General features: G+C 29.2%; 4 protein-coding genes across 4 annotated transcripts; 1 reads left to right on the top strand and 3 right to left on the bottom strand.

The window, feature by feature from the left end:
* Positions 1–681: 681 nt before the first annotated feature.
* Positions 682–1,426, bottom strand: LOC146526356 (ATP-dependent DNA helicase PIF1-like; the record flags this gene model as incomplete). The annotated part of the gene is made up of 1 exon (XM_085207215.1): positions 682–1,426. A coding segment is annotated over exon 1 (745 nt), but the record flags the coding sequence as incomplete, so codon positions are not given.
* A 28-nt stretch (positions 1,427–1,454) lies between these two features.
* Positions 1,455–3,131, bottom strand: LOC146526357 (uncharacterized). Its single transcript, XM_085207216.1, has one exon. It carries the CDS (start codon positions 3,129–3,131, stop codon positions 1,455–1,457), a length of 1,677 nt encoding a protein of 558 aa, XP_085063342.1.
* A 24-nt stretch (positions 3,132–3,155) lies between these two features.
* On the bottom strand, positions 3,156–4,898 carry LOC146526358 (uncharacterized). Its single transcript, XM_085207217.1, has one exon. The coding sequence runs from the start codon at positions 4,896–4,898 to the stop codon at positions 3,156–3,158; it is 1,743 nt and encodes a 580-aa protein (XP_085063343.1).
* A 1,424-nt stretch (positions 4,899–6,322) lies between these two features.
* LOC146526359 (uncharacterized) lies at positions 6,323–8,664 on the top strand. The gene is made up of 3 exons (XM_085207218.1): positions 6,323–7,353; positions 7,876–8,113; positions 8,653–8,664. Exons 1-3 carry the CDS (start codon positions 6,323–6,325, stop codon positions 8,662–8,664), a joined length of 1,281 nt encoding a protein of 426 aa, XP_085063344.1.
* Positions 8,665–16,908: the final 8,244 nt, after the last annotated feature.

A 16,908-nucleotide genomic window follows, 5' to 3' on the forward strand; every position in this document is an offset into this window, starting at 1 on the left:
AGCTATCCCGTTTGAAACGGGACTGTATAAAGATTCTAACCCCTTATCTGTTGTTTTGTTTTGTTCTGTTCAAGTTCTGTATGTGTGACTGCTGTACTTTTAATTTCATAAAATCACAACTTATTTATAAAGTGTTCAAAAATTAATCAAAGTCAGACATAAAACCCATAAAAATGCTTTAAAAACATATTTAAAGTCAAAAATTAAAGTCTTTCAATCAACAATAACCACTTTATTGTTTTACAAAACAGTTTTCTTTTTTCAGATTTTAGGGGTTAGAAATTACAAAAATAAAAATTTTATATATATTGACTAGCAGAGCTACCCGTTCTGAGAACGGGATTATAATTAGCAAATAATTTCCTTATAAAAAACAGCAATTTTTATTGTTAAGTCCTTTATTACTTAATTCTTGCATGGGGGGGCTAAATAAATATTATTTTAATATAAGGATGAAGATTGATACGACATTTATATTTAAAATGAATACAAATTTTTGACAAAGTTTCTGTATGTTTTTTTATTTTTTACTATATTTTAAACCTAAAGAGATAATTGAAAAGAGATAAAAGAAATATTATTGGAAAACAGAAGCTCTAGAATTTTCAGAGCTTTCAAAGAAAATTTATTTTTTTACTAAGAATTCATTGAAAACGACGTTCCTAGTTCTGCTGTCTTTACCTAACCATATCTTCAGATTAGATTCCTTTTTAACTCTCGACAAAGCAACGTACAACTGACCATGAGTAAATACGGGTTCAGGTAGATAGACACCCACAGAGTCAAATGTCTGACCCTGAGCTTTGTGTATTGTCATGGCGAATGATACTACCACAGGAAACTGCCTTCTTCTCAATAGAAATGGTAATAATGTATCACTGGGAGTCAAGTCTATCCTTGGTATTGCTATTACATTACCCTTTGCTCTTCCAGTGATGACTTCTCCTACTAAGAAATTCTTGTGCAACTCCTTAATACAAATTCGAGTACCATTTAGAAGCCCATTCTTTGCATCGAGATTTCTCAATAGCATAACAATAGCTCCAATTTTTAACCTTAACTTGTGTGGAGGTAGTCCTGAAGGTTGTTGCTTGTTGAGAAATTCTACAGGATATCTCATATATTCATCAACATTATCAGAAACAATGCTGTCTGAACTTAAATATGTCCTATGATCTCCTTCTAAAAGATTAAGTACATTCGTGTTGATCATGCTTGCATAATCATTTTTAGTGGTTAAAATTATCTTTGTGAAGACGCTTTTATCTACACTACTTATTCTTTCTGTGCCAAAAATAGATGATACCAAATTTTCCTTTTCCAAGTACTCATTTGGTACCTTTATTTCCCCTTTATTATCATTAAGATCCCCATTTCCAACACCAAGTAACCATTCTGAGAATTCTGAATGATTCCCTGTCCTCATATTTGTAGAGAAACTAATAATGATTACTTTATCCCAAAGTCCTCGAACTCATGATTGAATTCTCGATTATATCCCTTGGCGTACCTTTGATTACTATATTGGCAGTTTGTCTGAAATCACCACCTAATAAAATTGTCTTACCGCCAAAGATCACGTTGGAACTATGAATTCGTCTCAGGACTTCATCAATGGCATTCAAAGCGTGCTTGGACATCATAGAAACTTCATCTATTAAAATTAGAGAAGAGTCTCTGATTCTTCCTGCCTCTTTTGAATTGATATCTAACCTTGAGACACTTGTTTCTGTTAAGGGAACAGGTAACTTCATCCCACTATGTACTGTTCTACCATTTTCTAACAGATCAGCAGCTATTCCTGTAGTTGCCAATTGAATAGTGCTTCTTCCTTTACTATGCAGATACTTGGTCAGTACATTATAGAGATAAGTTTTACCTGATCCTGCTGGACCATCAAGATAAAGTAGGCCACCTGTTGTATCAATCTTTTCAATGATCAACTCAAATGCTCCTTTTTGTTGATCATTTAATGTGTCTACCATCGCCTTTACATCTTCAATTTCTACTTTAATTGTATCATAATCCGAAGTAAAACTTTGCGGCTCAGGTAGACCTAAAGATTGCATGCTCCATCCATGCGAGTTTACTATCTCTTTAATAGTGGAAAGCAACTTATCTTTTGGATTTCCCTCTTCCTTAAAATCCTCAATCATATCATCGTAGAACTTATTAAACAACTCTGCTGGCTTTAAAGGTTGATTATAGGCACAGATGTATGAGAATAGATTTCTTATTTGAGAAGGATTCTGTGTGCTAACAGCCTCTTCTAGAACCCTTTCCCATTCATCATCGGACGATAAAATTCCTCTTGCTACAGCAGCTTCCTCAAAAGTGCTATATATAATTCCATGATATGTCCTCAAATCCTTAAATGATTGGGCCCCTTTAACATGAAGTAATAATAATCTAAGAAAAAACCTTTCCTTATCTGTTGGTGAGACAGCATATAATCTTGGAATGGTCTTTTCTTTCTTATTATACTTTCTCTTTCTCCAAATACCTTTCTCATACATGTAGTGATATGGTATTTCAAGATAATTAAGGCTTCTTGCATCTTCATCAACTTTATTTAGTTTGAACCATGCAAGAAGTTGTGTCTGCTGCAAGTCTCTAGTTCTCAATGTCTCTTCCTCTTTACCTTCTTCGAAAACAATTAATTGCTCTTGTGGAAGATGAACAGGTAGTCTAATAATGCTATGAGACTTGCCATGCATCTTATATTCTAACAATCTCCACATTGCTTCCGGAGCAGATACATATCGAGAATTGACATACTGATCAATCTCATTGTTATCTGTTAACTTAAGCTCTGCACAATCATAGCCTTTGTAAATATACTTAAAAATGTATTTTACAGATTTAATGGATGTGCAGACTTCTACATTAATGTGGCAATTGTACTTTTTAAGCAAGAAACTATTGTATGGAACCACATATGAGTTATTAACATTGAATCCTCTTAAACTATAAGGATCCGATTTTCTTCTCCTATATGATGGATATCCCTCCTTATTAATTACCGTTTCTTTGCTGAATTCTTTTGGAAATTTCTTTGTACAGGTGCCATTTTCCATACATGGAGAAAGAGGATTATATATTCCACATGGTCCATGAATCATGTGTTTCATTACACGATCATGTAATACTTCATCCTAATTTTTAGATGGTATCTCTGCTGACACAAATTGATCAATCTTAGAAACACCATCAATTTTCTCCTTTAAGATGATTAATATATGGCTATGAGGTAGTCCACGCTTTTGAAACTCAATTGAATATGCATGAGCTACTACATCTCCAAATACTTTACCATCTAATATGTCTTTTAATAATGCTTTTAATTTGAGATTGAAGACCCTAGCTACCAGATCTGGTCTATCAGATGCAGTTTGACCTGGATATAAATTGTTCTTAATCCCTTTCCAATTAGGATTGCAAGTGATAGTTATAAATAGGTCAGGCTTACCATATTTAGTTACTATTGCCATTGCGTCATGATATCTCTCCCTCATATTACGTGGAGAACCTTGGAAAGTAGATGGCAAAATTACAGGTCTTTGCATGCTTGGTGTACCATTGTTAACATAATCAACCAATCCTTTGTAGCAATCTACTCTCAACTTCCTTTGATTAAGTTTAATGAAGTTAAGATTATTGGCTTCAACCTGTAAGTATGAATCAACAATCCATTGCTGAAACAACTTACCACTGTATAAAATTGGATTGAAAATATCTTTTTTAATAGCAACCTGAGAGATCTTATACTGAAGCAAAGAGATTTTCTTAAGCTCATTATGATAAGATATAAGAGATAGATTTTGCTGCCAACCTGATTCACCATATGGAAATAATAATGCGTATACCATAGGATCTAAATTAGGACTGAGTATGCTCAATCTTATATTATCAAGTTGGTCATCTTTTCTATACACCTTGAGGTCTCTATCAAATGGAGGCTCACCATCTACATCCTCAAAGACCATTGCTATCTCACTAACTGTTGGTGCATTATATCTCCTTTGATCTCTACTAATGCTCTTATTAAAAACCAAAGAAAGATCTCCTACATTTCCTCCTGCACTAACTACCTCTTTTTCCACTTCCATCATATTTTTAAATGCATCAGAATATGGATTTATTTCTCTAATCATAAGATCGAGATCTTTCATTATATTCTGATCACATTCCTTGTTTGCTTGATTACTCAATCTAATATCCGTGGCTTTACTTGTATCAACAACATATAACTGTGAGTATCTTTTAGCTGTGTTTGTTACATTATATGTGTTGTGGTAAACTTGACCATGAATTTTAAAGCAGTATGGTCCATCCACTAAGCTTTCTATTTTTGCTCCCATAGAAGCGAAGCTTAGAGCTGAATTGTAGGATCTTATATTAGCTTTAAACTTTCTCGACACTGTATCGGTGGATGCTAACAATGACTTTAAATATTCTGGATACTGATTCCTCTCTTGCAATTTGACATTTCCAAAATGACAGCAACTTTTAAATAAACCGTCCTTGTTAGATTCTTCTGAGAAATGCAGTGCTCCACAATAAACACATTGACCATCTAAGGATCCACAGAAATGCTCTTCTATATCTTTGCTCATGTCTAAAATTGGTAGAGCCACCGTGTGCATATTGCTCATCTGTGTGCAGTCGTCGTTATTCATGCTATATGCATTGTCTTCCCTGTCAAAACTGAATACATTAGTATTCCTTCTTTTTGTTTCAACAGCATGATTTTTTTTATTTTTATAAGCTTCAAAAGTTACACTTCCACTGTCTAAAGTGATTAAATCACTTGAACTATTAACTTCGTCTGAAGTTCTAATGCTAGTGTTACTTGATGTTTTACATAAATCTTTTGTTTGTTGATTTGATGAAAACATAATAGGGGGTTAGAAAAAAATTGTTTATATAGTTTTATTTTTCTAGAAATTTCTAGAATTTTTTTTAGAAGAAAAGAAAAAGATTTTAAAAATAAGATAAGTTTCAAAATAGTCTCCTAGACGTTGAATTTATTTATTTGTTACTTTAGCAATATTAAAATATTTAATTTATGTTTAAACAATTTTAAGCTCTCGAATTTCATTGCGATTTTTATAACAAAAATTAAAAATTGAATAACTATATTTTAAAAAAGCTTAACAAATGCATATTATAGTTCTTAATTTCATTTTAATTATGTTTAAAATGTATATTGAAACATGAAAAATGATAAAATCCGATTAAATTTAAACCAATATTGCATAACTTAAAATATTTTATCATCTTCATGCAGAGATTGTTTTTAGAAAAAGTTAAAAAAAGGAAATATTGAATTCAAAAGTATCAAACGCATTCAATCATATTGAAAATATTGAAAAAATACTGAGAACAATGTATTTATATACACCTTCATGTAAATTGTCAAAACATATCAAATGATATCTAAATAGACTGAAAAATTGATTTTAAAACTGTTTGAAGGGAAATTAGCACATTTTAAAACAATAGTTGATACTTTTACATTTCATTAATTTTTATTGTTTTCTTTGAAGAGGGGTTAAAAAATTATTTTGAAATCCTTTTATTAATATGATGATGACTGCAGAGCTATCCCGTTTAAAACGGGACTGTGTAAAGATTCTAAACCCTCATCTTTCGTTTTGTTCTGTTCAAGTTCTGTATTGTGACTGCTGTACTTTTAATTTCACAAAATCACAACTTATTTAAAAAGTGTTTAAAAATTAATCAAACTCAAACATAGTACCCATAAAATTGCTTTAATAACTTAATTGAAACTAAAAATTAAATCATTAAAGTCTTTCAATTAATAATATCCACTTTATTATCTTTCACAATTTTTTTTCTTTTTTGGAAGAGGGGTTTAAAAATTATGTTGAAATCCTTTTATTAATATGATGATGATGATGATGATTTCCTCCACCCAGATATAGAGGACAGGTGTAGCTACACTAAAGGCACAAGGATATCCTCCTTGTGACAAATAATAATTTAGGATCCTGTAAGTTAAAAATTGTAAGAAAAAATGAATAAGTTTTCTAATAAAAAATTTTTTGTAAATAAATTGCCTTTTCTATTAAAAAAATATCCTTTCTAAATCTTTAACCTACCTAATATCATTTTTTAACTTAATGTACAAAAGAAAATAACAAAGGAAGTGTTTCTCTACAGATATCAAGAATTTATCTTCAATTAATAAGAGTATAAGCTAAGAGAAATATAACGAGATGTAATTTAAACTTTGTTATTACTTTTTTAATCATCTTTTAGATTCTCAATTTAAACATATTTTTTTATCCCTTATCTTATGGAAGAACTTCTTCTTGATATTCTTAAATCTCCATTGGAAACTTCTATACAAAGACTAGAGGACTATCTTGATACTGAGAACGGTGTAAAGGAATTTATGTCTGCTCTCATCAACAACAACATCATGGCGTATACATACATGAAAATGAAATCCAAAGATTGGATTGCACTCCCTAATAGACTTAACATGATTATGAATCACAAAAACATCTTTTACAACTTAATTTATTCATCCAATGAACAAAACTTTAACATCTTTTGTGACTTTCTTGAGGTTCTCTTTTTTAACTATTGCTGTTGGCCAGGATTCATAGACTTTTTAGTCGAGAAAAAAGATAAAAGAGCTTTACAGGTATTAAACTCGATGTTCAAGAAGTTTACCATCCTTAAACGTACAGATCGCCTATACACTGAGATAATAGAAGCTGTCAATTCTTGTAAAAATATGATTTCTGAGTTCTACTTCTCTAGTAATCCATCTGATGATATAAATCTACTGGGAGTCTTCTATTCCTTGGTATTTCAGGACATTCATCCTTTCTTTGAGGATAACAGTGATAAGTTTTTTACCTCCTTTTGTATACTTTTTAAGATTGATGAGCTGCAGAACGTTCTTTGTGAGATTTTTAATTTATATATTTTGAAGTATCCTGAGTGTATAGACATGACTAGAGTCCTAGGGGCTCTGCTCACTAGCATTAAAACTGATACAAGTAACTTCGAGTACATTAAATATCAGGTGCTACTTAACATAACACGAAGGAAGAATGTCAAAGCATTAACTAATTTTGAAGATGTGGTTATAAATGCAATCAGAATTGCCTCTGTTCTTGGAAAAAACGAGAAAGAGGAAATGACTAATAATTCTTTGGACTACACAAGAAACATATTAAAGAACCAAGATGTGAGTAGGGGAATTATTACAGAGATAATTGAAAATTGTAAGAATTTGCTTGGCGGTAACTGGGTTTCGAAATTGGTGACGTTACCTATTGCATCTTCTGCTGATGAAGAAATTCTTATCTTCTTGTATTTGTCTCTTAAGATTGTAGATGATAATATTATTAGAAAATTTAAACTGGTTATAAAAAATCATCAATCTGATATTTTTTTATCCTTTATCTGCTTTAGATATCTTATTTTTGTCAAAGAGTATGACTATATTGACGTAAGGTACATAGATAGATCACACCCTTGTTCCTTTATAGGGATGTATCTTTTAAGAAAGCATTTACAGATTGAGTACCCAATAGAAGCTACGTTTTTAAATTCTTTACATTACGATACTACACAAATTAATGTTTCTTCTTCTCATAACAAAGATATTTTGAAACAAACAGTTGATCTTTTGGTTAAGTATATTACTGAGGATATAGAAGATGAATATTCTACTTCCCTGTTGTTTACTATAATAAGAAACAATATTGAACTTGTTGATGATAAGATCTATTATCTTTTGATTGAGTTTCTCAAAAAGATTATTGTTAATATTAATTCAATACCAGCGTGTATTTTCTTATTTGATGCCATCAGTGTTATTTATATTAACAGAAGAAATACCAACGACATGTTAGAAATTGTAAATACAATTATTACTGAAGAAATTATAGAAATATATAGTCCTACGTTCTATTTACTATCTCTTCTTGTATTGTACGGAGAAAATGATCTTTCAGGTGTGTATCAGATTATTACTCAAGAAGCATTGTGGAAGACGAAGGAACTTCTCAATAGCTTAATTGTTCTTACTATATCGTTGTATAAGAAGTCTTATTGTACTGAGGAACAGGTTGATTATATTATTTCTTATCTGAGAACTATAAATGAATATTATTCCTTTATTTTGATTGATAATACACTTACACATAAGTCACAACTGTTTATTACTGATAACATTGAAGAATTGTTTATTTTTAATACTAGACTTGTAGAAAATAATATTATATCCATTGAGAAGTATTCATCCTTGTACCAGGATTCTTTAAAATATTTTATAGAGAATTATATTTCTAAAAAGAATGCTAGAAGGGTTATCAGATCATTGGTGACAGGAAGTAGATTACTTAACAATGATTCTCATATCAATAATATTATTTGTAAAAATATATCAAATATTGATTATGAGAATGTACCATATAGTATTTACATTACCTTTAGAATTTAATTAAATTATATCTTTTGATCTAATTCTGTGTTCCTATTTTTTAATAATATTTACTTTGATGTTCTTAATAAAATGGCTGAATACCTTGCTAATGTAAGTGAAGGCATTAAATTAAACTTAAAATACAACAATTCAATTATCTAAGAAACATATTTAAATTCTAGGAGAAATCATAAATTAATTAGAATATGTACAAGTATTTTGAATAAGACATGAATGAGTTCATATAAATCTAGTAAGAAAAGAAATAGTTGAAAGTCTTAAAAATTGTAAATATTTATTAGATTGCTTAAAATCTCAATTTTAGGTATTGATACGTTAAAAATAATTATTAATTAAATAAAACTCTGGATGAAAAAGTTTAAAATCTAGCAGTAAACAACTTCTGAGAAAAAATTCATTGCGTAGGAATATACCTTAGCTTTACACTTGTGCCTTGCAGAAGAATGAGAGGTCCTTTGGGAATTTAATCGATGACTGATTACATTACGCAGTTTAGGGAAAACGCACGTCTTAATGTAACTCAATAAGAGACTTTAACTACCATGCAAAATACTATGCCATTATAAAATTACCAAGTCTTTCCCATATTATATAATTTTTGAAGACCCTGATAAAAAGATACTTAGCACCTTCACTAGGACAGGTCAATGATCAGTTAGACACAATCTGGTTACTTGTACGTTGTGAGATAAATATTAGCTCACCGTGTAAAAACTACCTCGCCCTCAGATACGTCGAGCTCTCTATCATTTAAATGTAGTGTAAAATACTTTGATAATTTTTTTTTAGAAATATTAAGTAGGATTAAATAAAATATAAAACCTTTGTATATTAATCCTATGATTTCTTTTTATACCTTGTATTTGCATTTTTTAATATATTTTGATGCTTTAGTTAAATTTTTATAAAAAAAGTTATGAAAGCTCAAATAATGTAATATTGTCCTTTTACTTCTGTCATGACTTAGCATGACGTCATTGGTTACTTAATTAGTTTTAAATTAAATTTAAGAAATGATTTATTATTTTAATCTAAAATAAATGAAAAGACCTAGTTTAATTTAGAAATAAATTAAATGTTGTCCTGAGTAATTTATATTTAAATTAAATTAATTTATTTAAAACTATTTAAGTAACAATGACCCCCAAGAGGGAGATTTATGAGAAACAACTTTTCAAATAAAAGTTTTGGCTCAAAACATGACAACTTCTATTTTTATTATTTTACATTCTTTTAATTTATTTAGAAATACAAAAATGATATTTTAAAAGAAACAAAGAAATTTTATGCAATTGTTTTAACAATATTTTTAACGATTTTTATTGATCAATTTGATACCAGATTGATTATTTTTTCCTTAGTCTGATCAAGTATTTTTTTGAGAGATACTTCCAAGGAAAACAATGTTTTTTTAATGCTTTCACTCATTTTATTTTTTACACTAGTGTTAAGATCGTTCATTTTTAATGCCACACCTTCCTTTAATAAGTTGAAATCCTGTCCAATATCTTCAAGTAACTTTGTTACATTTGATTGTATAACTTTCATAATATCTTCAGCTTGTTTTGCTTCTAATTTTTTAAATTTTTCATCTAATTTAATTTTTAAAGAATCCATTTTCGTGCTTACCACTTCTTTGGCTTTATCTACAGGAATAGATGGTCCAGAAGGAGATAAAGGATCTGCTAACTTATCAAATTCTTCATTGATTTTTGTTTTAGTTCCAAGGTTAAGATTATCAATTGAAGACTGAGCGTCTTTTTCATTTTTAATAACTGTAGTCGTTACTTGTTTAGTTACTTCTGTTTGGAACATTTCTATCAATGTTTTTAAGGTAGCACTGAAATTATTTATAAGATCTATAAGTTCCTGATGAAATTTTTGAGATAAATTCTTTGATTCATTTAACAAGGTTTCTTCTAATGCTTTCAATTCTTTAATAAGTACTTTTTTTGTTTCAGCATTGGCTTGATTAAATATTTGATTTATTTTCATGATGCATTGAGGCAGACCTGATCCATGACATCCCTTAGGATTAGATGCTACATTAGAAAAGGATGCATCCATAATTTTATAGCTTCCTTCCTCCGTTTTATTATTAAGGACTAGTTTTTGTTTTGCATTTATGAATATATTGATTATCATAAAGAACAATGTCCATTTATTCATAATCTCTGCAATTCAATCTCTTATATACTTTTATTTTGCATTTAGAACGTTCTATTTTAATAATTTAACAACAAAATAACTGAATTTTTATGCATTAACTTATATTAAAACATAAAGCATAAAAAGTAAAAGTTCTTCTTTTAACGTGCTTCAATCAAGTATAGCGAACTTTGAATGTTTAGAAATGATTATTCTGTTCATTGATTAAATTCGAGCAAATTCCTTTCTAGTAATATTTTTATTATAAAAAGAACTCTTGCTTGTCTTTAATTTTTTCGAATCAAATTTCACATTTTCTATATGTAAGCTAGAAACCTGTAAATTATTACGGGAAATGTATGCAAAAAGATGTTCAATCAAAATATTTTTAGAGAGTTGTTAAAGATCTTTCCAAAATATCTGACTTACTTTTGAGAATTATCAAAGAATTAATACCTCAAGCTTAAGTGATTTAAAATTTGCTGTAATAGAAATTGTAGTGCGACAATAGCGTTCAGTAGAAAACTGACATAAGCATCATACTTATATAGTTGTTTTAAATTTGTTTGATGGAAGTAATTTCTATTTTTGTTCTTTTTTCTTCAACAAACAAATTTTTTAGATAGCTAACCCTTATCTTTCTAATGTGCTGCAACAAGAGTTATCTCATTGCTTTGTTTGGTGTAGCCACGTCATCAAGCATAATTTTTTTTAAAAAATAAAAGAAGAAGATCAGATATTTGGTGTTTTAGAGCCGCATTAAATAGTTTACCAGAGAATATTACCATATTGTAAATAAAGTTCCGATGTTCATGATACTATCAGCTATGTTTCATATAGTAAAGAATATGTATAAAAATGTCGTATCTCATCAGAATACGGCCATAGTTCGAATAACATATGACAATTTTTTACTTTAGCCAAATAGAAGAGCATAAATATAAAGGGAAACAATGTATAGAAAATGTAGATGACATGTCATAAAAATATAAAAACATATTTTTTTATTTAAAAACTTAGAGATAAATTCCAATCTGTTCTTTTTCTATGCTAAATGAATTCGTTATTTTATTTTCCAAAACAATTATTCCTTTTATTATTTTTTTGCTAATAACATCTATCACTTCCTGGCTTTTGTTATTTAATTTAGATGCTATGGTTTCCTTAAATAAATTGAAAATATCCTCCATAGCTATAAATAGCTTCCTTAAATTGTACTTTCCAATTTGCATGATATTATCGGCTTGTTTAAGCATTAATTTATTAAATTCTTCATCTATGTTTTTTTTATATAAATCTATCTCAGGGCAATCAAATTCTTTAATTTTATTAAGTTCAAAACAAGTATTTAAAGCTTCAAAAACCCCTGGATCTTTTTCAGACTTTTCAAACATTCTAATTATAAATTCAAAGTTAAGTTTATCAATCATCGATCCACTCTCTTCCTCATTTTTAAGTGTTCTTTCTTTGATTTGTGTTATTGTCACTGATCGAAATACTTCTAGTAATTCTTTGATATCATATCCCAAAGTGCTTATTAGATTTGTAAGATCATGTTCTTGTGTTTTAAATGCTTTATTAAATTTAATTGAAAGTGTTACTTCTAGAGCTTGTAATTCATCAAATAAGAATTTTTTAGTTTCAGTGTTGTAATCAGAAAAAGATTGATCAATTGTGTTAATACATTCATTTAAACTGTTTATATGACAGCATTTCAAATTGGAAAGAAAATTGTCAATTTCAGTTAAAGCTTCATAAATACAGTCTCTAGTTTCCTGATCAAAAAAATCACATAATGATCCATTGATGTAGTCATCAATGATCATAAACAAGAAAAACCAAATACTCATGTTTTTTTCGAGTTGCTATCTTTTATGTTTATTTTTGCATAAAGAAATATCCTATTTTTGAATTAAATTAGAATATATTTAATTTATGAAAAATATGCATAAAAAGATATAAGTTATGTTTGTGATGATAAAGTTTTTTTTATGTATTCTGACTTGAATTTAAAATTCTTTCAAAAAGAATAAGAAATCAATTGATCCTAAATGAATTGCATGAAATTAATCAAAATCTTTGGAACTTTTATGCATTAGCATAAGAAATTATGATGATTATAAAGAATCAGATCTTAATATATAAATATATTTCAAAATGGATTGAAAATATTAATCTCATTGTATGACTAGCAGAGATATCCCGTTTGAAACGAGATTAAGTGAAAATAAATAAGAGCTGCTTCTCATACTATATTATTCTTTAAGTATATAAGTAATGGTACGTCTAAAAAGATTATAGTATAAGAACCCATTGAAGTGATGAGCATTAACTCCAACTTATTTAAAAATCATGGCTTTAAGGAGGCAAGGAATTAAAAGAACATATAATTAAAATTTAATATTAAAACACAAAACATTTAGAATCTTTTCGTCTTGCCTTGTTCAATGCTATCAACACAACAGCCTACCAAAACCTCTCGGAAAAATAGTTTTTCTAACTACGTGGAACCAAGCTTACCTTGTTTAAGACTCTAATACTCCTAACTTTTAATACACTACTTAGTATTTAAATCATTTTTATTGTTATCCTTTCTTCCATCAACATTTAGCTTATTATCTGATATTAGTCCAACTATTGCGATACTACTTTTAGCAAATAAATTTTTTTTTACAGTAAGATTGTTTAATACATGATAGCATGAGTTTAGAAGTTTGCAGATTAATATGAGGCATTAATTTTACTTAAGTGTGTGTTAATTGCTATGTCCTGTCCAATTACATGAGCATTTTATGAGATTAAACTTTATTGCCTTGAATGCTCTTTGAAAAGATACCCATATGTATAATTGTAAAAAGTTTTTAAAATTTCACTTTAAATGCAATAAAAAAAAATGATGCCATATAAAGACATGACGATTATGATAACTACAAATAAATTATGTTGAGGAAACTGGAAAAAATATGAAATAATTTTATTCATCGTCTTGGCTTTAGTGTATTTTGTGGTTTCTTATTTTTTACAGTAACTAAACTCTAATTTGCACAAAATATAAAGCTTGATCTAATGCGTAATCAATTGCCGCTATAGTTATATATCTCTCCACATTCCTATTACCGATGCGAGATAGACCCACTAAAATTAATCTAACAGGAGAAGGACTGCCGAAACTATTTAGTCTGTGTGGTTTTAAATAATAAAAGCGGCTCAAGGCTACCTCACCGGCCAAGAGTAAGGGGGACCCTTATAAAAAAAAAAAAGATAAAAAGTAACAAAAATTACCTAATTTTTTTATTTTCAATGAAAAATTTTACAATCTCATACCAAATCACACCTATTTGACTAAAGTTACCAGGTTTAAGATTATAATATCGAAAAATAAATTCTTCCAAAAATGCTTGTACTGATGACTTTTTAACACCTTTCCTCTTTTTTTCCTCGTATCTTAACTGAGACCATACATTTTCAATATTTTTGGTAGAAAATCCATTTTTATTCTTGAATCCAACACTATGATTTACAATCTCATGAGTGCAAAGTGAATCATGTACAGCCTTTGGATAAGTAGGATATCCGTCAGTTATTATTAAAGTGCCTACATAAACATGTTTCCTAATCAGATTTGCAAGAGTTTTAGATTTTCTATTTTCTACTACTTCAATGTAGATTCTATCCGTGTGCTCTTCTATAAATCCTACCAACCAGGTTAATCCTGGGATATTATCATATAAGTTGGACAGTGACTTAATGAATGTTCCTTTATAAATAACAGTTTCATCAATTTGAACACTGTAATTTCCACCCATCATAATACCTTTGTACTCATGATTCCTAAATCTAAAAAAATCAACAAGATTTTTTTTAAGCTTCTGATAAGTACGTCTCGCCATTAGAGAGTCATTAAGAACCTCTTGTTCGTAATCCCTGGCAAGATACTCATAGATAGCTAACAATTTGCTGTTGATTTGTATTTTTGGCACAGCCAAGATAGAATCAAAAAATAGGGCCTCTTTCTTTCTACATTGCCCGTTTTTACACCTGTATATTTTGTTATCAACGTACGATATATCGTCAATTATAGTCACGACAAATCCACATTTAGCACATTGCTTTTCTTTTTTAACAAGATTCTCATCAATAAGATAAGTAATTGACGCCTTGATCGATGAGAAAATCTCATCATTTGTTTTTTTTTGGAAATTTGTTTAAAATCATAGGGGTATGCAAAAAAAATTTTAAAAAAAAGTTTCTAAAAGGCTACCTTACCGGCCAAAAGTAAGGGGGGACCCCTTATAAGAAAAAAAAAAGATAAAAAGTGAAAAATTTTACAATCTCATACTAAATCACAATATTCTTCAAGATTTTTTAAGCTTCTGATAAGTACGTCTCGCCATTAGAGAGTCATTAAGCAACCTCTTGTTCGTAATCCCTAGCACGATACTCATAGATAGCTAGTAATTTGTAATTGGTTTGTATTTTTGGCACAGCCAAGACAGAATAATAACATAAGGCTTCTTTCTGAACTGCCTTTTTACATTCATAGATTTTGTTATCAACATATAAACTATTCTCAATATAAACACTACAGATCCATATTTAGTATATTGCTTTTCTTTTTTAACAAGACTCTCATTGATGAGGTAAGCAATTGACGCCTTGATCGATGAGAAAATCCCATTATTTGCTTTTTTTTGGGAAACTTGTTAAAAATAATAGGGGTGTAAAAATATTTTTAAAAAAAAATTCTAAAAAAATTATCTGGCCGGTGAGGTAGCCTTGAGCCATAAAAGCTCTCCCCATATTTTAGAGACTGAGATGCTCTTAGAAAATTGCAGTTGTCTTTATTTCTCTTTCTAGAACCTCTTTCATAAGCCATGGTTATTTCTTAACGACTTACATGAGATCCACCTATTACTTAGTTGCAAGTAATATTTAACTTCTATAGTAGTGAGCTTTCTTTTTTATGTCAAGTAAAAAAAATATGCTTCAGGGGTTTGCTCTTCTAGCCCCATCAACAGCTAGGTTTGTGTGCTTTTACACACGCAATCACCATTCTTAACTCATCATAAAAGTATGTTCCTAGATAAAACTCCAATCAATTGGGGAAAGTTTTAGAACAAGAATTATTAAGAATACATCTTTTATGTGTGGTGTTATACTTCCACTAAAAATTCAAACTTCAAAAATAGTTTTACACCACATTGTGAGCAAGAGTAATTTTCTTCACATACCCCTCCCCCTTAAGATATGTAAATTAAAAAGGTATGTAGTTATAAAGATTTATATTCTTTAACATTCTATGCTCGTAATGTCTTTTTTCATAAAATATGTTCTATTTTACTTTTGATTAAAAAAGAGATTATATTTTTGGTCTTCTATGCTTTTTATCAAAATTTTTTAGAAACTTAGAGATATTAGCTGTAGATCAATTAACTGACAGTTCTTCTTTTATGATAAACAAAAGCTGTATTTGATAAAATCTTTTTAAGAGTATGTCTTTGGCTTAAATGTAGTAAAGGTTGAAATACTTTTCTTATGTAATTTAAACACAGTCTCACACTATTGGAAAAGATTGATTAACGGTTTATCAGTACGACAGAGTTATAAATTTAATCTAATTCAAGGGGTCTAAACTGGAAGCGTGGACTAAAATAGGACCCCAAAAATTTTGTTTAAGACTGCGATAAGTTTTTTCATGAGCAAATGTTTGGTTTTTATGGATCAAGTGCATTGTCACATATAACAGGTCATTCAAGCTATATGATCTGTGATCTGATTTGTTTGTTTGGATACCTAATTTATTTGTTTGTTTATATTTTAATCTAGCATTCTTTAGATATAGATAGTCTAATCCTAAAGAAGGGATGCCAAAAAGAAATAAATCTTGTTCTTCAAACCTCTACACAACAAGCACAAAAAGTTAAAATTTTTTTTAATTCATAGCTATTAAATTATTTATTTAGATTTAAAAAAGTATAAGGGATAAAAGATTGTAATTTAAGTTAATTTGACGTTATTGTTGCGATCATGATATTTTGTAGAACTTAAATAAGCTGTGTGGTGTAACACTCGGGGATGTACCCTAAGTGATAGTACCTCTCTAAGGCACTTTCTATTTTTGGGCAACTTGGCCTAGACATACTCTTTTTATTATTTTTATTAAACATTTTATTTTATAATTTTGTGGGTTAAAAAAGGATTCGTAAACACTCCTATTATAAAATTTCATCCCTTCTAGACTCTAGAAGGGGTGCCCAAACTGGGAGCCA

This window comes from Heliconius melpomene, unplaced genomic scaffold (genome assembly GCF_056956725.1).
Source record: "Heliconius melpomene rosina isolate 202511_hmr_F unplaced genomic scaffold, ASM5695672v1 ptg000061l, whole genome shotgun sequence".
In the NCBI taxonomy this organism is placed as follows: Eukaryota; Metazoa; Arthropoda; class Insecta; order Lepidoptera; family Nymphalidae; genus Heliconius; species Heliconius melpomene.